The 25,770-nt window shown below is 47.1% G+C and overlaps 1 protein-coding gene across 7 annotated transcripts in view; it reads left to right on the forward strand.

Annotated features, from left to right (window-relative positions):
• The window catches only part of SEC31B (SEC31 homolog B, COPII coat complex component), a 34,643-nt gene extending 8,873 nt beyond the window's left edge, over positions 1-25,770 (forward strand). For 3 of the 7 annotated variants that reach the window (XM_061206559.1, XM_061206634.1, XM_061206857.1), the window contains 23 exons: positions 3,579-3,774; positions 3,977-4,072; positions 5,032-5,175; positions 5,535-5,677; positions 6,533-6,632; positions 6,752-6,913; positions 7,458-7,592; positions 10,507-10,737; positions 12,682-12,756; positions 13,015-13,113; positions 14,996-15,095; positions 15,617-15,795; positions 16,066-16,192; positions 16,551-16,696; positions 17,410-17,583; positions 18,096-18,257; positions 21,852-22,029; positions 22,451-22,759; positions 22,988-23,046; positions 23,335-23,481; positions 23,780-23,896; positions 24,352-24,423; positions 24,651-25,770. In XM_061206559.1, coding sequence (XP_061062542.1) covers positions 3,579-3,774; positions 3,977-4,072; positions 5,032-5,175; positions 5,535-5,677; positions 6,533-6,632; positions 6,752-6,913; positions 7,458-7,592; positions 10,507-10,737; positions 12,682-12,756; positions 13,015-13,113; positions 14,996-15,095; positions 15,617-15,795; positions 16,066-16,192; positions 16,551-16,696; positions 17,410-17,583; positions 18,096-18,257; positions 21,852-22,029; positions 22,451-22,759; positions 22,988-23,046; positions 23,335-23,481; positions 23,780-23,896; positions 24,352-24,423; positions 24,651-24,830 — 3,331 coding nt within the window. In that variant the 3' untranslated portion in view covers positions 24,831-25,770. The remainder of the gene's footprint in view (positions 1-3,578; positions 3,775-3,976; positions 4,073-5,031; positions 5,176-5,534; positions 5,678-6,532; positions 6,633-6,751; positions 6,914-7,457; positions 7,593-10,506; positions 10,738-12,681; positions 12,757-13,014; positions 13,114-14,995; positions 15,096-15,616; positions 15,796-16,065; positions 16,193-16,550; positions 16,697-17,409; positions 17,584-18,095; positions 18,258-21,851; positions 22,030-22,450; positions 22,760-22,987; positions 23,047-23,334; positions 23,482-23,779; positions 23,897-24,351; positions 24,424-24,650) is intronic. The other 4 variants (XM_061206703.1, XM_061206725.1, XM_061206669.1 and 1 more) reach the window with 4 other exon arrangements.

Consider the following 25,770-nt stretch of genomic DNA (forward strand, 5'->3'; position numbering starts at 1 on the left):
CCATGCCTCAACCACATTTGAATCCTGAAGATCCCCTTATCCTCAACCCATGATGTATCAGAGAAATATTATCTATTTAGAAATACCTGACTGAAAGAGAAATGTTCTGAAACACTGGTATGGGTGTAGATAAGGGACAGCCTTAAGCTATAAATAGAGTGAAGAGAGTGTGTGGATAAATGCCACTGGATGCAATCAGAATCAATATGGATTAGCATGTGCACTGAAGCAAGTGATGTTTGGTTTGTTAGATGAATCTCGCTCAAGAAGAAAGCTTTCTGGGAGAATAATACATTGTTTATGTATTGACTTTTGAGTTGAGGACATAGCTGCTATGGCTGAATGAGTTCAGGGGTCAGTGGGTGATTTGCTGCACTCTCCCTCTGTCTACACTGAGGTTCTGGATCTCTGAGTGGCCTCTGTAACCTATGTCTGACCCATCCTCTAGTAACATGGAGAAAGTAGGTGATCTATCTTCCAATACCTTTATCTCAGTTCTAGCTACTTGGGGAGCACTGTGACCCCTCTTTAGGTGCCTTTGTAAGGGACAACACTAAGCAGTAAAAGATCGTTTTGGTACTACTCCTAGTTTTCTTGTTTCTAAGACTTGCCTCCTCTCTAGAGACATCAAGATCACAGAGGAGAGAGAGCATGGGCTTTGTTGTTGGACAGACTTGGGTTCAAATCCCAGCTTTGCCATCTACTGTCCTATCAGACACATCATTTAACTTCTCTGACCCTGTTTTCTCTACTGTAAATTTGAGTAACATAGTTGGCACATAGTAGCCTGGTGCATACTAGGCATTCAGAAAAGTAGTTCTCTTCTCAGACAGCCATCGCTCCACCCCAGCGTCTTTATTTTCCAGCTTGGAGCACTGCCCTCATCTCTCTGACTTTTAAGGAAACTTGGATTTCCTCAGTTATTTTGGCCAGGATGTGGACAAACTCGTTTTCACTTTAATCCACTAACATGAGGTTGGGATTTTTCATAAGGAACTTCACTAAGCAAATAAAATCAAAATCCAAAACAAAGAAGTACAGAAATCATGGGAGCAAGAATTTATACAGCACATATTCCTAATCCTAAGGTAGCTGAAGCTTGGCCTCAGATGAGCTTAGCTGGTGCGACGTTCTGATCTCACAGGTCTCAGTTTATTCTCTCCAGCCTTGTCTTTCTCTTTTTGCCAGGAGCATAGCCATGAGTTGATTGTTGGGGCTGGTTCTATCTTTATGCATTCAACTTCTTCCCATTGTTCTAAGCTGGTGTACAGTCTGATGTATCTAGTACAGAGGTTCTCAACCTTGGCAGCTTATTAGAATCACCTGGGGGGCTCTTATTAGAAATGTAGATTCTGAGGACCTGTCTCTGGAAATTCTGCTTCACAAGGTCTGGGTGGGAATCAAGGAACCTGTATTTTCTTTAGGTGCCACCCCTCATTCTGTGATGCCACATGGTCTCCATCATTGCCATCATTATCCTGAGAAGCTCTTTAGCAGAGAATTCCACCTGTATTCTCATGTTTTCAAAGTTCCCACCTTCCTATACAAACTCGTCTCCCTATACCTTCTACTTAAATCTCTTAGTTCCTATTTGCAGGCCAAAGGCCATCTTTTTTGTTTTATAACTTTTTATTTTTAAAATATTCAAACACAGAAAAGTTGCACAATAGTACAGTGAACAATCATATACCTTCATTTAGACTCATCAGTTGTTAATGTTTTGTCACATTTGCTCACATGCTTGTGTGCTCTCTCTTTGTCTACACAGACACACACACACACACACACACACGTGTCCATTTGCAGGGCAGAGATGATTGATCAAGTCTCCTTCCTTGCCTGACTCGTCCCAGGTGTTCCCCGTCTCCCAGGTGTTGTCTATCACAGCTATTTGGGCTCCAGTTTCACCCTTACTAGTGAAGTGTTAACAATAGGAATGTACTTCCTGCATGCTTACACAAAGAAAAATCATTTTGTCACACCCCGTATTCTGCATTTCAGCCACTCTAAAGTAACTGGGCTCTCTTCTCCGACCCTTTGGTGACTCCCAGGTGGTCTCAGGTACTTTTTACTCTGATTTTGTATGTCATGTGCTCGGACCATACCGAGGTCACTGCATTCCCATGTGAGTTTCCATGGCCATACCTACCTCTGCTTCCTGTGTGACCTATTAGAGGCTTCTCTGGCTATCCTATTGACTTGCCTCTGTCCATGCTGAGCTCTAGCCCCTGGATGACATGGCAGCCTCTGGAGCCAGCATGGAACACATTCTTCTGCCCTGTTAAGGTCAGCGCAACCTTAGAAAATATAGCCTTTCTGACAGTAGCTTGAGACCCATCGTTTGTTCAGCTCTGCTGTTTTTGTTCAGATGCTGACCTGGTCTGAACTAGTGCTCAGCTCTTCACTTTTGACACGTTGGCTCTGCTCTAATGACTGGCCAAACAGGTTCCTGCCTGGTCGCCCCATTCAATTTCTTTGCTGATTGTTCCCAGGGTGTGGGAACATTTAATTTCAGTTAGAGATCTTATGACATCATTCAGTGTGAAATCTGGCTTCTCGGAAGGCTGTGGAAATATCCTTGTCTAGTAGGATAGCCAAGTGAAATGGAGGACAGACCACCTGTGAGGCTTTGGGGATTTCACATGCCTTCCCTAGGGGCTTTGCAGGGGACCCATACTTGTGTGCAGGGAGCCCAGGGTCCATCTCTTTCTTGTGTGAAAGATGCTCAGAAAGCCAGAAAAGTGTTTCCCAAACGGTGCATTTATTCTTTGTGCCACTGTGTCTCTAGGGCTGGCCCATTGAATCCACATGGTAGTTCCAGTGGACTAGACACATGGGAGAGGCATGGGATGGGAGAGTTCTTAGATCTTTTCTCACTTCTAGTTTAAGAGGGAAGAGGGGACAGCAACTGTTGGCCTAAGGAACCTGCTTCTATTCAGGTGTAGAAGAGTTTGGACCTTGCTCTAAATAGAAGACAGTATTTTATGATGGTTAAGAGCTCAGGCTTTGGCATAAGATGGGCCTAACTTTGAACCTTGACTCTGTCACTTCCTAGATGTCAAATGGGAGTAAAATTACTAACTGTATATACAGAAGTTTCGCAACTTCTCTGTGCCTCGTTTCCTCAATTGAAAATGGAGTTAATACCTCATGGGGTTGTTGATCAGCTAATACATGTAAAGAACTTGAAACAGTGCCTAGTACGTAGGAAGTCATCAAAATAAGTGTTAGTTGTCATTTGAGTTGGGAGGATTAAGAAGTAATTTATTTGAAGTGTTTATCACTGGGTTTATATTAAACCCAGTAATATTAACAAAAACAAAAAAAGCACCCCTCCCCCAGCTCCATGGCTGTGGCCTCCTGGCTTCTAGTGTAACATAGATGGAACATTTTTTCAGCCAGAGGGCAGGACCAGGCAGAGGAGACCTCTGTTCTGTGTCTGGGAAATGAGGGAGACAGGCGGGCCCTGACTAAGGGTGGGGATGCCTGCGTAATGGCGGAGGCTGACAGAGATGCCCATTCCCTGCTTACTGACGTGGACCTGAGTTGGTGCTGATGCCAGTTCCTCCTCTTTGTAGGTTTCACAAGCTGATCTGGGGGAGCTTTGGCAATGGGGTTCTGGAAGGCTCCGGGGTTATTGCAGGCGGCGGGGACGATGGCATGCTTACGCTATACAATGTGACCCACATCCTGTCTTCGGGAAAGGAGCCTGTGATTACCCAGATACAGAAGCACACGGGGGCTGTCAGAGCCCTTGACTTTAATCCTTTCCAGGTACTACATTTCAGTTAATCAGACACGGCTGACAGATCTGAAGGGAAGCGTTTGCTTGTGACCTGTGGTCTCTAACTCTGAGCCCTTCCCGGGTTGTTGTGGGGGTGGCTGTGGAAGCCCCACATGTGGGTCTCCTTCCCCCTTTTCTGCTCTCATCTCTTCCTGGGGAAGCGTGTCTCCAAAGGCCTGTTCCTTCATACAGGGCAACCTCCTGGCCTCAGGGGCCAATGATTCTGAACTCTTCATTTGGGATTTGAATAACCTGAGTGTGCCAATGACCCCAGGATCCAAGTCACAGGTGAGGAGCCGTCTGGTGCTGCTGCTTAAGAGTGTGCAGCTGATTTTCCCGGGGAGCGTTGAATTCTGGAGGCAGCCAGAGCACAGGTGATTTCCATCTTCACCACTGGAGGGCACTAAAGCTCCACAGACTAACATGCTGCCTACCAGCCAGATAATAGAGTTGGAGTCGGGTGGGGACGGGTTGGGGGTGGCTTGTGGTCATTAACTGACCTAGGGGTTTCTGGAAGGCAAATGAAGAAGGGTGAGGGGAGTAAAAGACATTGAGAGAAGGCGTGAGCATACTGTTTGTCGTAGTATAGCTTAGGCAAGCTTGGGCCCTGAGCTTAGCTGACCAGGGGCAAGAGTAGGACACCCAGATCCACCCTTGCCCTTTTTGTGGGAGGATCAGTGTTGTCTTTGTATCTGGTTCCCCCATGCGGTTGGGGGACTCGTGTGTCTCTGTCTCTGAGTGTACCTGTCTTGTCAGTCTGTAACTGGGCCCATCTTTTTCTTCCTCGCTTTTGTTTCTTATGCTTACAGTATCGTGAGGTAAGTTCAGTATGAATTTGATAGCACCTTGTGCCCTAAAAGTTTCAACGGCTTTTCTCTCTGCCTCATTCTCTCGGGGGGTCTTGGGTGTCTATATTTCCCTCTCTCCCTCACCTCTTTCCTCTCCCTCTCTCTCTTGTCAGAGACGAGAGGGCTGTTTTAAAATCTTGACTCTATCCTCTCAGGAGCACTTTGGGATAGGAGTAAAACCCAAGTGCATCTGTCCTTCTCTCAGCTTCTACACCAGTTTCCTAAAGCATCCTCTCTGGAAAACTCCCCTCCCAGCTTCCCGAGACTGGCTTGGTTTGGATAGCCCCATGTCTACTCTTGGCCTTTCTGTGGGTGGTTGGGAGCAGTGGAAGAGCAGCTGTCTCTTGGTCCAGGAGTGACAGGTTGTCCTCAACCTGCCCCCCACACATCCTGCCTCAGCAGCCCCCAGAAGACATCAAGGCACTCTCTTGGAACCGTCAAGTTCAACACGTTCTGTCTTCTGCTCACCCCAGCGGCAAGGCAGTCGTGTGGGATCTCAGGAAGAATGAACCTATCATCAAAGTCAGTGATCACAGCAACAGGGTGAGTTGAATACAGGCAGAATATAGGCTCGGGCTCTGCTGTCTCTCTCAGGCCTCGTGTTGGAGCTGCTCTCCCCCAGGCCAGGCTTCTGCTTTCGGCTGTTACACCTGTGGATTCAGCCTCATAGCAGATTCCCATTTGAGAGTGAAAGCTTAGGGAAGCTAAACTGAGCTGATCTGGAGGCTTCTGGTGCTCCTTGCTTATGGTCATCACTTATTCCCCGATGGCTGTGGTGTTCCCAGTCACATAGGAGAGACACAAAACCTGCCCTCAGAGAGGTCCCATTTCAGCTGGACAAAAAAGGTTCATAACCAGAAGAGTCAGGTTACATTGCCCATTGGGGTCTGCTTTGTTCACAGATGCACTGCTCAGGCCTGGCCTGGCACCCAGACATAGCCACCCAGTTGGTGCTATGTTCAGAAGATGATCGTCTTCCAGTAATTCATCTGTGGGACTTGCGCTTTGCCTCCTCACCCCTGAAGGTGCTGGAGAGTCACAGCAGGTAGCATCTCAAACCCCATCCACATCCTTGTTGGAGGGCGGGGGCGTAAATGACCTGGGTAGAAGGCAATGCATGCCTCACTTTGGCTACCAGACGTTCTCCCTGGCTTCAAAGCTATCCCAGTGAACACATAGTTACCCAGTTCTAGTTCCAGCTCCAATCAAGAGGAGTTCCTTTAGACCCAGAGGTTATGGAAAAGAGCCTGAGTTTCCATCTAACTTCCAGAGATGGGAGTGGGGATAGGGTCATGAGAAATACTGGAGCCAATGTTTAGTCCCCCTGGGAGAGTCCCCAAGCTCTGATCTGAGGACAGTACTCATTTCTTTAGGTGATTAGGTTGCCTCCTTCAAGAGTTCTTAATAAGAGAACCTTGGCTCCTGTCTTTTCTGTGAACAGGCCTGCCTCTGAAGCTGTAGCTCTTGGGCCTACAACAGAGAAAGCAGCCCCATAGTCTGTTCTTTCTAACTCAAGGGCCATGCCCCTTGGGGACTTCTGAGCGTTAGGTCCTCACTACCCTCCTGGGCTAAAAGCACCCATAGGGATGGGTGCTTGCCTGATTCATGTTGATTCATAATTCCTACCCTACAATCAGGGAAGAGAAGCAGGCCATCCTTCAGTGACCTGTAGGAGGCAGAGTGGTATAGTGCACAGTGCACAGGCTCTGGGATTTGACTTGGGTTCTGGCTGCTTGACTGCTGAAAGTTCCTTAATTTCCTCCAAAGCCTCATTTTCCTCATTTGTAAAATGAAGTCAGACTGCTTATTTTGGGGGGATGAGATTATCCAAGATACATAAGGCACCCTACTCACAGTAGGCATTCAGCAAATGTTAGTTCCTCTTTCCTTTCCTTTTTAGGGGGATCCTGTCAGTGTCATGGAGTCAGGCTGATGATGAGCTACTGCTCAGTAGTGCCAAGGACAACCAGATCTTGTGCTGGAACCTGGGGAGCAGTGAGGTAGGCTGGCCCTTCTGTGGGCATGCTGGGATGGTAGGGGAGTCCCGGCTGCACCTATGTGTTCTGGGTTTCCTTACCTAAGTCAAGGTTTCCTTAATGGTTGTGTTCCCTCATATTAGGTGGTGTATAAGCTACCCACACTGAGCAGCTGGTGCTTTGATGTGCAGTGGTGCCCTCAGGACCCTCCAGTGTTCTCTGCTGCCTCCTTCGACGGCTGGATCAGTTTATACTCTGTGATGGGTAGGAGCTGGGAAGTCCAGCAGATGAGACAGGCTGACAAGGTTTGAAGGGCTTGGTGGAGAATGCTGGCGGGAAGGGACTCTGTTTGGCGGGAGAGGGAAGGACATAAGCCTGGAAAGAAGTGGGGACTGTTGGAGACTTGGGAGACCAGAGCCCTGGGTTTGGGAAGGCTGAACCTTTGCTCCAGTGCCCATCTTCCCGGAAGGATGTCAGTTCCTGCCCAATACAAAGGAGGCTTTTACCTTGACTCTTGCTCTTGGATGTTCCCAGCGGTATTTTGGGGAAATTGGACCTCCATGCTAGGACCCTTCACTATTTTGGAAGTATGAACTGTCTTTCCTCCCTACCTCCTATAGATCCATTTTGTGCCACACTCCACTGTAGACATTGGATGCAGTAGGCTTCCCAAGAGCCTTATTGCATGGGAGTCCCATCCTCACTACCAGTCCCCTGGAATATGAGAGTCCTGCCTTTGTGGGCCAAATTGGGTATCTCAAGGATCCCTCCCAAAATGGAGTTTGTAGGTAGAGTTCCTGGCTAAGCCACCACTCCACACTGGTGATGCAGGTGTCCTTTTGCCCTCAGATCTCTTCTTCCTTTAGCAAAGTCCAGCGTCTCCCACCGTTGCAGGTGCCAGAGCAAGTGGCCCAAGCATCACTGATACCTCCCCTGAAAAAACCCCCCAAATGGATGAGAAAGCCAGCAGGTGTTTCATTTGCTGTAAGTGTAGTGTGTGTGTGTGAAGCCTACTGTGTGCCCAGCATGGAGCTGTCTTCTGTAAGAGGTTTATTCTCACTGCCTGTGTCTCAGATCAGCTCCCACTTTACTGCTCAAGCAGAGAGTTGCTGTAGCTTCCCTCTCTACCCCTTCACCCTGCTTGCTGTGCCAGTCCTGTCTAAAAGGAATTGATTGCTTTAGAACTCTCATTTATGGAGAACTGCCTGAGATTCCATCTGATTTTTCTCCACATCTACATACCTGGACTGGTAGTGAGTCCAGGCATGGTTAGAATACAAAAAGAACAGGATGAATACAAAGCAGGAAAGAAAAACAAATGTAGATTTCATCCTCTCACTCCTCTGCTCAAAACCTTTGACGCCCCCGCCATTGCCTTATAGACTCAAGGCCAAATGTACACAGAGCCCCATTTACCTCCAGTTTTTTGGGGGGGTGGGAGCACTGCCCTAAACATCAAGTTTATTGTGCCGTTCTCACATTCCAAACCCAACCCCCCCCCAGTGGGGGACAGCAGAGGGAAGTATTTTCACAGTACTACCACAGGCCTCCCCATCAACGTTCCCCTCTAAACCCTCAGTCCATCTATCCGTGGTCCACTGAGACACAGCTAGGACAAGGGCCGAGGAGAAATGGGAATCTCTCCTTGGGACAACAGGAGGAAGAGGCTAGAGAACTTGATACCCACCACCTCCCATGCCCTAGGAGAACAGAGGTCAGCAAACCGTCCATGCCATCCAGCCCAGTGGAGTGGGGGAGAGGAAGATGATGGTGACTCCAGCACAGCCAGGCTTGCTGCTTAGGTGCCAGCGGTGTAGGGAAGAGGCTGGGGCAGCAACACAGGAAAGGCTTTCTCTGCAGATCCAAGGGAGGAGACTATCTTTGGAGCCAGAAAGAAAAGACCTTGGGATACTTTCCTCTTTCCCCAGGTCCTTTGGAGCAGCGGGCAGCTTCTTCACACTGTCTGTTCAGGAAGCCACTTAGTGGCTGGGGGGATGGGCCTTGTGGAACAGTTACACGGGACACTGGAAGTCTTTGAAGGTGTTGTGGAGTGTGGCCACAAACTCCTAGCTGGAGGAGCCCACCTCTGGGGATGTCAGGTAGGAAGTGAACTGCTCTGGCTTCAGCTAAATTCGGTGATAGTTCTTGTAGATTGCTTCCATGAGAGTCTTTCTCTTGCCGTAGGATGACCAAGGCTGGGGCTCCAGGACCAGGATGCCCCTAGGACGTAGGTGCCGGTAGATCTGGCAAAACACGCACTTCAGCCCCTCGTCTCTCCAGTTGAGACGCACCCACCTGTTGAGGCTGAGGCAGAGCACCACATCTTATGTGAGTGTTTGGGCCTGCACCAGCTCATCTCGATCCAGCACAAAGTTGCCTGCCCTGGAAAATTCTCTGCTGAACTAAAAAAAAAGGCACTAAAACAGGCGATGTTGTCCAACTTCCACTTCCCCTGAAATGGCCAAGTCCTACTCCAGTTTTTATTCCCACCTTATTCTCATGTGTTCGCTCTGCTCCAGTTACATATGTCTACTTTCTGTTCTATGAATAACAACTCTGCTGCCTCCACCTGTACCTTACCCTTCAGCTTCTCTCCTGACCATTGAATCCTACTGCAGCCTTTCAAGGTCACTTGCTTAAATACCACCCGCCTCCATGATGCCCGTCTTTAACCCCATGAGAGGTGAAGAACTCTGAGGTCAAGGGGCCTGAATTCTTATCATAGCTCTGTCTCTTACCAGCTGGGTAACCTTGGGCAAGTCACTTAACTCAGGACTTCAGTGTTCTTATCTGTAAAACAGGGATAGTAGTACCTGCTGAGCTTGTATTTGTGAATTGACATGAAACTCAAATAAGAATATATGTAAGCACTTTGTAAAACTATCGAGTATTATACAAATCAAAAGTTAAGATGGTTCTGTTTAGCACAATCTGTAATGTAGATTTTGTGCTGTAAGAGTGGAGAAGAATTCTGGCTGGGAACATTCATTAAGGAGGGCGTAGTAGTGAATGGTTGGGGACTAGAGCAGTAGTTGTCAAGCATGGCTGCAGTTGGAATAACCTGAAGAACTTAAAAAAAATACTGATGCCCAGTACCACCCCCAGAGCTTCTGATTTTTTTGTCTGGGGTACAGCCTGGTGACTTTGGATATCTCCCCAGGTGGTTTTAATGTGCAGCCCAGGTGAAGAACTGCTGGAGTAAAGGAACTTTCCTGGGCTCTGCTTTTGTGCCAGGTGCTTTATATAAAGTACCTCATTTGGTGAGAAGGATGCTCAGGTGGGGTTGTGGTGGGTGAAGGCACAGAAGCAGGAATGAACTGGGCACTTTGGAGATGCGGAGTGATCACATGAATGAACAGAGAGAGAGGTGCTGGAGAGGCAGGTCTGGCCCTGATTTTGAAAGATTTTGTGCACTCTAGGCAGAGGAGCTTAAGCTCTCTCCAGGGCCTTGTGAAACCAGTACAGGCTCCTGAATGGCAGCAGGGATAGGGTTGTAGTCTAAGGCTTGGAATGGAGGAGGAAAAGACCCATGCTAGCACTGGGCATGGGAGACATTGAACAAGAAGAGGGAAGACTTTGTTGTTGCTCAGCTATTGTGGGTAAAAAGACTGTGATAATGCCAAGGAGGTTAGTCCAGGTGACTGGGAGAAAGGTGGTACCAGGACAAGTGAGGAAAAGATGAGTACCACGTACTGAAGTTTTAAGTTGATGGTGCTGAAAGTGCAGGAGTGGTTTTGGGATGGGGGCACATTCACTGCTGAATTCCTGATCCTATTCTACCCCCAGGAGTTCTCTTATTATTGCTTTCCTATCCTAGGGTCGACCAATAGATAGCCTTCCCTGTGATCCTGACTTGGTGTTAATTTTTACCTTAACCCTTCTTGTTTTTCCTCACCAGTTTGGGGGGAAGCTGGTTACCTTTGGCCTCCCCAGCACCCCTGCCCATCAGGTGCCACAGCCTTGCCTCCGCCTAGTCTTCATCAGTCAGGTCACCACAGAACCTGAATTCCTCATGCGGTCAGCTGAGCTGCAGGAGGGCCTGGGATCAGGAAATCTCCTGAATTACTGTCAGAACAAGATCCAGCAAGCATCACTGCAAAGCGAAAAGATGCTCTGGCAGTTCCTGAAGGTAGGAAGCCTGAAGGCTGGCTGCTCAGAAGTGTTTCTCCAAAGCCGGGCACCCCAGCCTCTGTCAACAACCACCACGTGGCCCAGATTACAGAGGCCCTAACCCTGCTAGGATTTTTCCTACATGGCACCCACCCTGGGCACAAAATCTTCACCCTTTACCCGAGGCTCAGAGACCATTTATGGCTAGGGAAACTGAGGAGTACAAGTAGCATTTGCCTTTTTTCTACTGTTGCTGATGTCCTGGATACTTTACCAGAGCCAAGGTGAAGGCTTTCACAGTGCCATGCCACAGGGCAGTTAAGGTGATGGGAATGGAGAAGAAAGAAAGGGAAAGGAAGGGAAGAAGATCAGCTGGAAGGCTTTGAGTTGTTTCAGGTAACCCAAGGCAAGTCATTGTGGTGGGACTTAGGGCTCAAGTCCCACTCTACTCTGGAGGCATGGCTTCAGTTGCAGCGTCAGTTTAATTTCAGGTTGCTTATGACACCACGATGAGTGCTTTACGTGTCAAAGGAAGTGAGCACGTGAGAGGAGAGAGCTGAAGAAAGAAAGAAGTAACTGGACAGGCAGTGAGAGGATTAGTCATATCTTTGGGATTATAGAGTAGAATGCAAAAAGAAGGACAGGGCCTGTCCTGGAGGGTCTGAGAAGAACTTGGAGTCTGTACTTCAGATATGCTAGAACTTTATGAAGGTCGATACCAGGAATCTGAGAAGGAGAAAAGGATCTGAGGAAGATCATCAACCATAGAATGAAGCTAGAAAAAGATGTGGGAAGAAAATAGTAAGAAATAATGCTATTGTTATAAGCAGGATACAGGTAGTAGCTCCAGGAATGGTGGGGTGAGAAAGAGTAGAGGGAATAATCGGGAGTTCAGCCTTTACTCTGCTGAACAAAGGAGACATTGGTGCCCATAGGACAGAGGGGAGTCTGATTTAAAAGCTACGCAAGAGCTGTCCATGATGGTCCTGAAGCTGAGTATGGATGAACATTTCCAGGAGAAGAGGATAGAAGAAGAAGGGGGCACTGAGAGACTATGAGAAAGATCATAGTAAGAATTCATGGTTCAGTGTGGGATAAATGAAGGGCCCAGGCCAGCTAACCCATTAGGGTAGGGCTTCAGGAAGCCTTGGCCCTTAGTATCTGGAACACTGAGTGGGTAAGCTGACTTCGTTTACTATATCCATGCAACTTCCACTTAGGAGTCTTCTCACCTAGCCGTTTAGACTCATAAGACTACTGAAGGCTAACTTGGCATCAGTCTCCTCAGAAGGACAGGGGACGGGAACCACAGCTTGTCAGCAGGGCAGCATCAGGGAGCATCCGGTGGTTCTCTTCTGTGGGAGTCCTTGTTACAGTCCATGAGGCAGCTTAGAGTTCTCCCCTTCAGCTCCCCAGGTGCAAGAAGATGAGATATATACATCAGGCTGGTGTGCTAGCTGCCCTGGCTTGGAAGCCCCAGGCCCACAAGAGCCAATATCTCTTGTACAAACTCCAAAAGCATAGCTTCTAGGGTCCCTGCAAGGGATCTGTTTAGTACAAGAGTCCTTGCTATCAGGAAAGCCCATGGCCTGGTGTCCACATCAATTATTTATAGTTTACATAGTTCCAGTCCAGATGCAATTTACCAGTCACAAGTTGTGTTGCCTAGAAACATAGCTGACATTTTACTCTTATCAGGTTACCAAGGCAATAGATCTAGGAAGTCAACTGAAGGTCCGGTTCTCATTGCAGAAGGGGGAAAGGGTTTGTTAACACATCTGCCCACATCCCAACAGGAATCAAGTCTGGGGAGAAATAGGGAGAGTTGGTGTTGGCCTCAGTGGGCACTTCTGGTAGTACAAAGAACTACATTTGAGGGTACACTGGCACAGATGTCCGGCTGGTGCAGGAGAGCGTCTTTCACATTCATTTATGGAGACTTCTATGTTCTGTTGTTCCTTAGGTGACCTTAGAGAAGGACTCCAGAATGAAATTCCTAAAACTATTAGGATACAATAAAGATGAACTTCAGAAGAAGGTAAGCTGCTTTCACATCAGAAACATGCTTGATGCAGAAAAGAGAATCCTGCCAGTGGAAACCATCTCAGAATACCTCTTCCTGGGCTCCATTAATACATATACGAGCATTTTACCTCCTGAAGGTAGTCTCTTTCCCAGGAAAATACATCAAGGATCTTAGCGAGTCCAGTTGGTGGGGTATGGAGGTGGGAAGAAAGCATAATGCTTATTTGACCTCGTGCTGGGAAAAGTGGTGCTCATAAGTCTCTCCCTGCAGGTGGCCACATGGTTGAAGAGTGATTTGGGGCTGGGTGAGAGCCCTCAGCCCAAGGGAGTTGACCTCAACAGTAACAGACAACAGGCCTTTTGCATCCAGGTGCGGTAGGAGCCCAGCCACCCTAACCTAGGGTAGCATAGAAGATCTGCCTTTAGGGTATCTTCCCCTTCCTAGCCCTAAGCTTTGCTCTCAGTAAGTGCTCAGCTTCTATGGAAGTCTTCAAACTCCTCACTCATTTAAAACCAGAGTGAGACACAGAGACCTAAGCTTTTAGGCTAGGAGTAGAGTTGTGTTTTAACCATGAAGTAGAGCACTTCCCAAACCATACCTGGTTATTCTTTTAGCTTTACCCATTAAGAGCCAACTCTTCTTTTTTTTTTTAATTGAAATATAGTTGATTTACAATGTTGTGTTAATTTCTGCTGTATAGCAAAGTGATTCAGATATACATACATTCTTTTTTATATTCTTTCCCATTATGGTTTATTACAGGATATTGAATATAGTTCCCTGTGCTATACAGTAGGACCTTGTTGTTTATCCATTCTATATGTACTAGTTTGCATCAGCTAATCCCAAACTCCCACTCCATCCCTCCCCCACCCCCTCCTCCTTGGCAACCACAAGTCTGTTCTCTATGTCTGTGAGTCTGTTTCTGTTTTGTATTGATAGATAAGTTCATTTGAGTCATATTTTAGATTCCACATATAAATGATATCATATGGTATTTGTCTTTCTCTTTCTGACTTACTTCACTTAGTATGATCATCTCTAGGTCCATCCATGTTGCTGCAAATGGCATTATTTCATTTTTTTTATGGCTGAGTAGTATTCCACTGTATTTATGTACCACAGCTTCTTTATCCATTCATCTGTGGGTGGACATTTAGGTTGTTTCCATGTCTTGGCTATTGTGAGTAGTGCTGCTGTGAACATAGGGGTGCATGTATCTTTTTGAATTATAGTTTTGTCTGGATATATGCCCAGGAGTGGGATTGCTGGATCATATGGCAACTCTATTTTTAGTTTTTTGAGGAACCTCCATACTGTTTTCCACAGTGGCTGCACCAGCTTACATTCCCACCAACAGTGTAGGAGGGTTCCCTTTTCTCCACACCCTCTCCAGCATTTGTTATTTGTAGACTTTTTTTTTTAATAAATTTATTTATTTTATTTATTTATCTGTGGCTGCGTTGGGTCTTTGTTGCAGCGCACGGGCTTTCTCTAGTTGCAGTAAGCGGGGGCTACTCTTCGTTGCGGTGCGCGGGCTTCTCATTGTGGTGGCTTCTCGTTGTGGAGCACGGGCTCTAGGCGCGTGGGCTTCAGTAGTTGTGGCACGTGGGCTCAGTAGTTGTGGCTTGTAGGCTCTAGAGCGCAGGCTCAGTAGTTGTGGCGCACGGGATTAGTTGCTGCTTAGCATGTGGGATCTTCCCGGACCAGGGCTTGAACCTGTGTCCCCTGCACTGGCAGGCAGATTCTTAACCATGCGCCACCAGAGAAGTCCCTGTAGACTTTTTAATGATGGCCATTCTGACCGGTGTGAGGTGGTATCTCATTGTAATTTTGATTTGCATTTCTCTAATAATTAGCAATGTTGAGCATCTTTTCATGTGCGTGTTGGCCATTTGTATGTCGTCTTTGGAGAAATGTCTGTTTAGGTCTTCTGCCCATTTTTCGATTGGGTTGTTTTTTTGTTGTTGAGTTGTATGAGCTGTTTGTATATTTTGGAAATTAAGCCCTTTCCGGTCGCATCGTTTGCAAATATTTTCTCCCATTCCATGCATTGTCGTTTTGTTTTGTTTATGTTTTTTCCTTTGCTATGCAAAAGCTTGCAAGTTTAATTAGGTCCCACTTGTTTATTTTTGCTTTTATTTCTGTTGAAGGGCCAACTCTTAATAGCACTCCCAGAGAGAGCTACTAAGCCAGCTCTCTGTTCCTGGGCTCATTTCCCAAGAAGCCACCTCTGTCTTTCTTTGTACAGACCTCCAAACATACCACCAAGGAAGCCTCTGCCTGCTCAACCTTCTTTGATGAGCTGGTCCCTCAGGACATGACTCCGTGGGAGATCCCCATCACAGAAGGTACCCTGACCCTGAGGGAGAGGAACCCTCTGTGTGGGAGTGGGTGGGCTTAGAGTTCTCGGGACTTGAGGACATTCCCTTCTTGTCCCCGGCCTCCTGCTTCCCGCCGTGATCACAAATGCTGGGTGGTTCTGTACCAGTTAGAGCTCTCTTTGGCTGAAGATTTTCATGGATGGGTCCTTTGTATGGAAGGCCTTCTACCAAGGTATTTTTTTCTATCCTTCTGTCTTTTTGCTTAAAGAACTGTGACCCTCTTCTTGTTGAGCAAGCACACATCACACCTATGATGCTGCCACCTGAGTCCCTGCCTTGTCTTGGGTCCTGTCCTTAGAGAGTTACCATTGGACCTGGGCACCCCAGTACACCCCACTACACTTTGTTGTGAGGGAATGAATTTTGGGAGTTTGGGGCAAGGGAGACTGAGGGATGCAGAGTATAGGAGGTGGGCTGTGGGCCCTGCTGGGGACAGGAAGCTAGGGTCTGAGGGCAGGCTGATGCAGAGGGGATGCCTCTACCTACAGACACAGGCGGACTCCTGAGCCAGGCTCTCCTGCTTGGAGAACTGGGCCCCGCTGTGGAGCTGTGTCTGAAGGAAGAGTGCTTTGCTGATGCCATCATCCTGGCCCAGGCTGGGGGCGCAGATCTGCTGAAGCAAACACAGGAGCACTACTTGGCCAAGAAGAAGACCAGAATTGCCCCGGTAACTGCCCACCATGCAGGAGAGGAGGGGAGGGGATTACTTGGGCCTTGTCAAGTGGATGTCCACACTTTGGGACTGGTGTTTAGACGATCTGCCTATCTCTCTCTCTCCCTACTCTTAACCACCCCTACCTTACCACTAGCCCCTAGTCAGTGGTCTAACAGGAAGGCTGCTTATGAGGGGCTTTTCTCAGCACATCTGTGTGTGTGACTCCTGCTGCCTATGCTGGATGGACGGCTGATGGCCTCCTTCCCTCTCTGCCCATTACAGCTGCTAGCCTGTGTTATACAGAAGAATTGGAAAGATATGGTGTGTGCCTGTAGCCTGAAGAACTGGAGAGAGGCTCTGGCCTTGCTACTGACATACTCAGGGCCAGAGAAATTCCCCAAGCTCTGTGGTAGGTCGCCCTCAGCTCCAGGATGGAGTGGTATGACTCTAGCATGGAGTCAGTGGACACACTGAGGGAGGAGATAGAGGAGCGGCCTGAACTCTGGGAGGTCAAGCCATGTTGTCAGGGGCTAGAGTGCATCCCTCTACGTTTAGTAGAGGGCATTTATGGTCCTCTTTTACTGTCTCTTGTCACATCTCAGTGCAAGAGCTTTGCCCTTCGCTGCAGAGCAGGATTAGCCTCACTGTTGTCTTAAAACCACTGAGGCTACTTGTCCCATAACTCATGGTCCCCCACCTGTTTTCAAACAGGAGAAGGAGGAGCACAGGGAAGCTGTGCCATTTAAGAAGTTTCTGTCTCTCTGCAGACATGCTGGGAACTCGCATGGAGCAGGAGGGTGGCAGGGCACTAACCTCTGAAGCCAGACTCTGTTACGTGTGCTCAGGAAGTGTGGAGCGGCTGGTGGAGTGCTGGGAAAAATGCCTCCGGGCTTCATCCCCCATGGCTCTACAGGTACCCCGTCTCTGCAGGGCCCTGGTCCCCCACACCAGGCCTTTAGGAGGGGCTAGCAGTGGAGATTGCAGGGACATCAGAGGTGAGTCTTCTGAGTAACCAGGCTGGAATCAGGGTATTAGGGAAGAAATTAGGGCCCCTAAAGTCTGGGACCTTTTCCATGGATAAGCTATCATCTTCCTTCTTTCTCAGGCAAGGGAGGCTGAGCAGCAGCTGCTTAGATATTAACCTTCGTAATTTTTTCCCACTTCAGGTTTGGGTATATAAGTTTACTCTATATTTGAGTAATTGTGAGCTTGGGCCTTCTGTTAGCTTCTGTGAAAAGTCCTGTATCTAAATTGTACCAGATACTCTGTGGGTACCCAGAGAAGGTGGGGGTCACAGACTCATGTGGAGACAAAGTCACACATGAAATAAGAGTATAACAGAATCTGAAGTTGATGATGTATTAGCATAAAAGATAAAAAATCCAAAAAGAAGAGGCAGAAATGTACAAGAGTGTAAGACCCAAACGGCTTGGGAAGTGAAACCAAGTGGCCCTTCTCTGACTGTCATGTCTCTTATATATCATATATCATCACCTGCTACCTGCACCTGGCTATGGCCAGGTGCCCTCATACCCATAGCAGAGAAGTCCTTGGTTGAGCTGCCTGGGCTTGGAGAGCAGGATGTGCTTTGAAGAGGGCTGACTGCCCTTATCCTTGTCCCTGTAGGACCTGATGGAGAAGGTGATGGTCCTTAACAAGAGCTTGAAGCTGCTGCGGGGTCCTGATGGGGTGAGCCCAGGCCCTACCACAACCTACAGAATCGCTCAGTATGCCAACCTTCTGGCAGCCCAGGGCAGCCTGGTCACTGCCATGAGCTACCTACCCAGTGACTGTACTCAGGTGAGTGGGAGCATGTGGAGAGAGCAAACCATTTCATTCAGTCATCTAACACTGGCTGAGCACTTCCATGTTCCAGGCACTATGCTAAATGCTGAAGCTCCCAGGATAAGTAAGATCTAGTCCCTCAGGAGGTTCACAGTCTCTTGGGGGAAAATCAGATGTCAGTAATTTATCCTGCCATAACAGAAGATTATACTAAGCACTGTGGGACTTCACAGGCAAGGGGCTGGCTTTGTCTGGAGAAGTCAAAGAAGGCTTCCCAGTGGTTAAAACATTTGAGCTGGACCTTCAAAGAGAAAGAGCTTACCAGAAGATGTCAGGCATTCTAGGCAGAAAGAACAGCAAGACGGAAGGTTTGGCAGGAATCAGAGACCTTTTGAGTCCTCTAAGGTGGCTGAAATGTAGAGGGTCGGCTGAAGTTTGAATGCTATGTGGGGCCAGGCTTGTAAGAGAGGATGTTTGCTTGTTTTAACTTTACTTAACACAGTTCTTCATGATTATAACTTTTATAGCCACCAATTCAGCAGCTGAGAGATCGGCTTTTTCATGCCCAGGGTTCTGGTGTCTTGGGCCAGCAGTCTCCCCCTTTCCCCTTTCCCCGGGTTATTGTGGGAGCTGCTCCCCACTCTCAAGAGACATCATCTCCCAGACTGGGATTCCAGTCTTCTCACCAGGTAAGATCTTGCTTGTTCATTCATTCAAAAATACCTGTTAAGTGTCTACCAAGTGCCAGGCATGATTCTAGGCACTTGGAATATATTAGTGAAAAAAATGATGAAAATTCCTGTCTTCATAAAGTATAGATTCAGTTATTTTTCTAATAACTGTTTATTGAACAACTACTGGGCACTTATGATTAAAGAGCCATGAGATCACACAGAAGAAAGCAATTTACTGGGGGACGGGGGAAGTTCAGGGAATGTTTCAGAACAAGTATGATGTTTGATCTGAGTCTTGAAGGTTGAAAGTTATTTAGGCAAAGGAAGAGGTAAGGAAGGCTATTTCAGGCAGAGGGAATGGCATCTACAAAGGCAGTGAAGGGAAAGTAAGCAGAGCCCATTTGAGGAATGACTAACATTTTAATGGGGCTACAAAACAGGTGTTTGTGGCAGTGGAGTGAGTTAGATGAAGCTGGGGTAACAAGTGGTAGTTAGATCAGGAGAGACCTGGCATTCTGTGTTCAAGAGTTTAGACTTGAGGGACTTCCCTGGTGGCGCAGTGGTTAAGAATCCTCCTGCCAATGCAGGCGACACGGGTTCGAGCCCTGGTCCGGGAAGATCCTACGTGCCACAGAGCAACTAAGCCCATGTGCCACAACTACTGAGCCCACGTGCCACAACTGCTGAAGCCCACGCACCTAGAGCGCGTGCTCCGCAACAAGAGAAGCCACTGCAGTGAGAAGCCCATGCACTGCAATGAAGAGTAGCCCCCTGCTCTCCGCAACTAGAGAAAGCCGGCACGCAGCAACGAAGACCTGACACAGCCATAAATAAATAAATTAATTAATTAATTAATTTTAAAAAGAGTTTAGACTTGACCCTGAAGGCAGGCAGGAGCTATTGAATGGTCTTACGCAGGGGAAGGACTAGCTATGTGTCTAGGAAGGGCAAGGCTAGAGGTGGTTAGGAAGCTATAGCAAGAGATGATGAGGGAATGAAAGACCTAAAACGAGAGAGTGAGGTTGGATTTGAGATATTTAGTAGGTAGAATTGACAGAAATTAACTGGTGATGGTTAAGAGGAGTGTGCTAAAAGGGGGGACTGACCACAGTGCCCAGATGGATAGGATGCTGCTAATTTATGAGACCAGGAGCCTACTAGAGGGGAATAAAATCCAGGGAGATTATAGATAAAGGTATCAGGTAGAAAAGTTCTGATGATTCATCCTGTCCCACCTTTAATTCCCACCCTAATTTTCTTCCCTCCCTCCTCCTCCTTCTCCTTCCCTACTTGCTGGCTCTCTCTCCCTCCCTCCCCTCCCCCTTTCCTCTCACTCTCTCTTTTCTATCTTGAAATAATTACAGATTCACAGGAAGATACAATGAAATGTATTGGGAAGTCTCATGCATCCCAAGCCCACCACATCCCATGCCAGTGTCCCACACAACCACAATACAATATGAAGGCTGAGATATTGACATTAGTATAATCCACAGATTCAGATTTCACTGGTTTTACATGTACTCATTTGTGTGTGTGTATGTGTGGTGTGTGTAACCATGTAAGAATTTTACTTTTCATCTTTTTAACAGTCCTTCACAGAGCAAAAAAATTTAATTTTATAAGTGCCAGTTTATGAAGTTTTCCTTCTATGGATCATGCTTTTCATGTCAAGTCTAAGAGCTCTTAGCCTAGTCCAAGGTCCCCCAAATTTACTACTGTGTTTTTTCTAGAAGTTTCATAGTTTTATGTTTTACATTTAAGTCCATGTTCCACTTTGAGTTAATGTTTGTGCAAGTGTGACATTTGGGTCAGGTTTCTTTTTTTTTTGCCAATGGATGTCCAGAATCATTTATTGAAAAGGCTGTTCCTCTTCCATTGAATTGATTTTGCTCCTTTGTCAAAAATTAGACATATTCATATGGGCTTATTTCTCAGTCCCCTGTTCTGTTCCACTGATCTATGTGTCTGTCCTTCTGCCAGTACCACTCTGTCTTGATTACTACCTCTATATCAGTAAGTCTTGACATGGGGAATAGTAATTCCTCCTACTTTATTTTTCTGTTTCAAAATTGCTTTGGATATTCTAGGACCGTGTTCTTTTCACATAAATTTTAGAGTAAGTTTGCCTATATCTAAAAAGAAACTTGCAGAAATGGACAGGAATTGCATTAAAACTATAGATTAATGTAGGGATAGTTGACATCTTTACTATATTGAGTCTTCCCATACATGAACATGGTATGTCTCTCCAGTACTGTCTCCATCAGCACTTTATAATTTTCATCATACAGCTCCTGACATGTTTTGTTCATTTCAAACATAAGTATTTAATTTTCTCTTGAGCAATTTGAAATCAAATGGTATTGCATTTTTAATTTTGGTTTCCACTTGTTTATTGTCAGTGTATAGAAATATAATTGGTTTTTATGTGTTAATCTTGTATCACGTGACTTTTCAATGCTCATAAATGAGATTCCTGAACTCATTTATTTGCTTTAGGAGTGTTTTGTGGATTCCTTGGGAATTTCTATGTAGATAGTTATGTCATCTGCAAATAGAGACAGTTTTATTTCTTTTTTTCCAAATTGTATGCCTTTAATTTCTCTTGCCTTATTGTAGTACTAAAATAAGAATGGTGAGTGTGAACACCCTAACCTTGTTTCCAGTCTTAGAGGGAAAACATTCAGTCTTTCACCACTAAGTATGATGGTACCTCTAGGTTTTTTGTAGATGCTCTTTATGAGGCTAAGGAAGTTTTTCCATCTATTCCTGGGGTACTGAATCATGAATCAGTGTTGAACTTTGTCAGATGTTTTTTTCTGCATCATTTTATATGATCAAATGATTTTCCTTCTTTAACCTGTTGATATGGTGGATTACGTTGATTGATTTTTAAATATATCATGATATACATTGCATGACCTGGAGTAAATCTCATTTGGTTGTGGTATATTATTTTTATATACATTGTTGGATTTGATTTGCTAAAATTTTGCTGAGTATTTTTGTGTCTAAGTTTATGAGAAATTTTGGTCTGTAGTTTTATTTTGTAGTGTTGGTATCAGGGTAGTACTGACCTCATAAAGTGAGTTAGGAAATGTTCCTTCTTCTATATTCTGAAAGAGATTATGTAAACTTTGTGTTAATTCTCTGAATGTTTGGTGAAATTCTCCAGTGAAACTATCTAGGCCTAGAGATTTTTTTGCGGGGGGGAGCTTTTTAATTACAAATTTAATTCCTTTAATAGTTATAGAAATATTCAGGTTTTCTATTTAATTTTGGCTGAGTTTTGGTAGTTTGTGGTTCTTGAGGAATTGGTCCGTTTTTTCTAAGTTGTCAAGTTTATGAATGTAAAGTTATTTGTAGTATTCCTTGTTATCTCTTTAATGGCTGCAGGGTCTGTTGTAATGTTCCCTGCTTCATCCTTGATCTTGATGAATTGTGTCTTCTCTCTTTATCTTTGTCAGTCTTTATAAAGGTTTATCAGTTTTGTTGGTTTTTTTTAAGAATTAGTATTTTGTTTCATTTTCTTTGTTGTTTTTCTGTTTTCAGTTACTTACCTTTCTTTTCCTTTCCAAGTGCTGACCCTTTTTTCTCTTCCATCAGGTTCCAGCTCCATCTCCAAGGACAAGGATTTTTACACCTCCGTCATCACTTGTGATGCCCTTGACACCTTCCCGTCCTAGTCCTTATCAGGGCTCCAGAATGCAGAATACAAGTGACTACAGGCCATCTGGGTTCCAGGAAGCCCAGTCTTTGCCTGTGGTCCCTGGGGTAAGGCCTGGTGAGTGACTGAGTGGAGACCTGTCTAGGCGGAGCACAGAGGAAAACATCTGGCATGGCCAGAATGGATTTGGGAGGCAGTATGTCTATCTAGTGAGAGGAGCTTAGAGTTTGAAGTCTGAATTCTCAGTACTGTCAGTTACTGGCTTTGTACCTGTGGGCAATATACCTAGCCACTTTGTTTCTTTTGAAAATTGAGAGTGGTTGTTATTGGTCATTTCAACCCCACAGGATTGTTCTGAGGGTCAAATAAAGAATATAGTTAAAAGTACTTTGTAAATGGTAGATCTCCATACACATGTATTAGTTATTTATTATTATTATAGTTTTTTTTTATTGCTGCCTTATTCCTCCCTGATGTGCTCTGAGTCTCTCCCAAATTGAAATTTGGTGGCAAATGACCTGTTTCTATCCCATTTCAGCTTTATCTCAGCCGCAGCTATCAGGAGGGCAAAGGATGCAAGCTCCTAACCCCATGGGATTCCCTGGAACATGGCCTCTTCCTGGTCCACCCACGGCACCCCCAGACATTATGCAGGCTGGTTCTGCCTCCCTGCCTGAGACTCCTCGACGGCTCCCTCTGCTTCCTGTGAGAGCACCAGGCTTCAACCCTATGAGCTCCCAGCCGCCAGCCCCTCCTGTCACCTTCTCTGCAGCACACCCTCCAGGAGGGCCAGGTGCTCCATGCGCCGATGCCTTCCCGACCACTGGCATCTTGACTCCTCAACCAGGTCAGTCTTCTCCCATGGCCTCCCTCTCCTCCCCTCCCCACTACCACCTTGGGAGTCTCTTTCCTCAAGCCAATGAACTGGGGTTGGAGAATGTCAACTCAGAGTGTGGCTGGTCTGTGGAGGGAGGTGTGGCAGACTCCAACTAAAATAATTTTCCTGGTCTTCAGACCAAAAATTCCAGTGTTTTTGATCATGCCCCTAAAATACCTCTATATTTATACTATTCAGGACGTCAAGATTCCTTGGAAAATGCTCCAGTGCCCAGGGGAAACCTCCAGAGGAAAGAGGTCAACACATCTCCCCCCACTCAACCCCTTATACATTCACCGACGACCCACACTCTAGTTCCGTACAGAAAGCAGCCTGGTCCTTCCCATTCTGCTTTCCCCACTCACTCTTCTCCCCTCAGCTCCCTCCTCTTTCCTTCTTATACACATTCACCATCTTCTCACTTCCAGGTTCCCCACAAACTATTCTGTGCCCTCGTTCATTCATAATTTCTGCCACTCCCTCAAAGCAGGGCCGAAGGAGTCTTTCAGCTTAGACTCACGTGCCTTTCTTTTCTCTCTCTTTAGTTGCCAGAGACATTTATGCCCCCAGCACCAATTACTGCTCCAGTTATGTGCCTCACCCCTGAGCCACGAGGGGTCCTTTCCTCACAGCCTGCTGTCCCCAGTGTGAGTCATGCTCCCCCTGGAGCCCCAGGAGAACTTAGCCTGCAGGTGACAGGAATGATGTGTTTCCCTCCTCTTGGAAACCTTCTTTTCTTGGGTATAGAAAAGCAGGGAGCACGGTAGATGGCTTCATTCCTCAAGTTGGAGGCAGACTCTGGGCTGAAGGAGATGGGGTGGGGGGCAGATACCAAGTGTCCCTACTGCAGACAAGGGAGGATGCCCCTCCTCAGCTCTGCTCTGCTCTAGTGGGAGCAGTGTGACCCCCAAGTCACTGAGGCCTAGTCCTGAGGGGAGCCGTGAGCAGGACAGCTTGCCTCTCTCTCCTGTGTCCCTGCTCCCTCCTCAGCAACTGCAGCGGCCACCTGAGAAGATGGACAGGAAGGAGCTGCCCCCTGAACATCAGTCCTTGAAGATCAGCCTTGAGGCGCTTCTGCAGCGCTGCTCCCTCTGTGCCACTGATGTAGTGAGTCTGAACCTTCCCCATGATGCTTCCCTCCTACCCTAGCTGGTCCCAGGATCCCTTAGCTGTAGACCAGTTCCTTGTGTGACTCTTCTTACTGTCCCTGGACATGCTTCCTGTATCTTATACTTATTTGATGTCCATGTGGAGTTGGGGAGGACTTGTCTGGTCTGGAGGTTATCTCCTTGGTAGCAAGACCAAACAGCACTGAGACTTAGCTCTTGGAAAGGCAGCAGGGAGGACTGCAAGGAGGGTGAGACCAGGAGTGAGGAGACCTGCCATTCATTCCTGGCTGTGTCAGCTTGAGCGAGTCACTTAGCCTCTTCAGGTCTCCTTTTTGTCCTCCGTGAAATGAAAGAACATTAAGCCATTCTAGCTCTAAGGTACCGTGATTCTTTATGGTTCTGTGTAGTGTTAGGCATAGTAGCTGGAATCAGAATCCATTTCCCTCCCTGCAGAAGACAAAACGGAAGCTGGATGAAGCAGCCCAACGTCTAGAGTGTCTATATGAGAAGCTCTGCGAAGGGACAGTAAGTACAGTCAGTGGTGCTCCTCTGCCTCCTGCTCTTCCACCTTCACCCATGGCCAAAGGGAGCCCAGTGTCCTTCCTATAGGCCTCACCGACCCTGGGTTCCTTACAGAATATAGACATCTTGCCTGGACTGGGCTCTAGAACTTAAGTCCTCTCTTCTCCCTTCCATGCCTCCAGGGTAGGGGCGGGGTTGGGCTTACTAACTGCGGGCTAATCCTTCCACAGCTCTCGCCTCCTGTTCTGGCTGGGCTCCACGAGGTTGCCCGATGTGTGGACGCAGGAAGCTTTGAGCGGGGCCTCGCCGTCCATGCTCAGGTGGTGAGCTGCAGCAGCTTCAGCGAGGTCTCCAGCTTCATGCCTGTCCTGAAGTCCGTCCTCACCATCGCTCATAAGCTACACATCTAGACCAGGCAGCTCCTCTTGCCAGGAGGCCACTTCTACTGTTACTTAACTCCTTCCTGCAGGAAAGGGAAATTTCGGAACAGATTCCGTTTGTTTTTCCTAGCCCTCTTCCCTTGCTGCCAGGTATATGATGCTGTAGGCTTGGCTCCAAACCAGCAGAGTGCCTGCTCTCCACCCCTTTATGCGTGGCCCTCTGGGATCTGCTCAGGGCTCTCTCAGCCTGTTCTTCTTCACTTTCCCTAAAACTGTACTCCAACAGGGCCTGGCGCAGTGTGTCTTCTCCCCCAGGGATATTCTAAGTGGCTTCTGAGAGGGTGAGCAGGATCGTTACTTCCAAGTCTACCTCGACTGTACCCATCTTGTGGGTCTTTTGTCTTTCCCCTTCTGTGGGTTATGAGCCTGACTTTACCTTTTCCTTGCCTCTGACTTCATATTTCCAGGTTCATACTTCTCTGAGCTGCAGAGGCTGGGGTAGAGTTGACTGCTGTTCACCCTTTGAACAAGTCATACACATGAGGGATGGGTGCTGAGCACAACGAAGAGAAGGAACTCAGACCCTTTTAAGAAGGGACCTCTCAACTGCCAGCATTGTTAAGGGTGAGCTAGGTGAAGTGGAGGGTGGATGGGATGCCTCTTGCTGAGAGCTGTCTTAGGTTATGGGATAGGAGCAGAGGGACCACTACCTGTGGGGAGTGGCCCCTGACTCAGCCTGCCTGATCCCTGGCCCAAGGCCTAGACCACTCATTCTGTGATTAGAAGCCAGGTTCTGGAATAGGAGCCATATTAATGAAAGAGTCTTCTAGCACTGTTCTTCAAGGCTTGGAGGCCCTCTTCCCCCAGCCCCACACATCTCAGGGCTGTCTTCTCTGGCTGCGCTTTCATGGTTGGACTCTGCATTTGAAGCACTGATGTACTTTATGTGCAATAAAGCTGCTTTAGTTTG

This window comes from Eubalaena glacialis, chromosome 1 (assembly GCF_028564815.1).
Source record: "Eubalaena glacialis isolate mEubGla1 chromosome 1, mEubGla1.1.hap2.+ XY, whole genome shotgun sequence".
Classification (NCBI taxonomy): Eukaryota; Metazoa; Chordata; class Mammalia; order Artiodactyla; family Balaenidae; genus Eubalaena; species Eubalaena glacialis.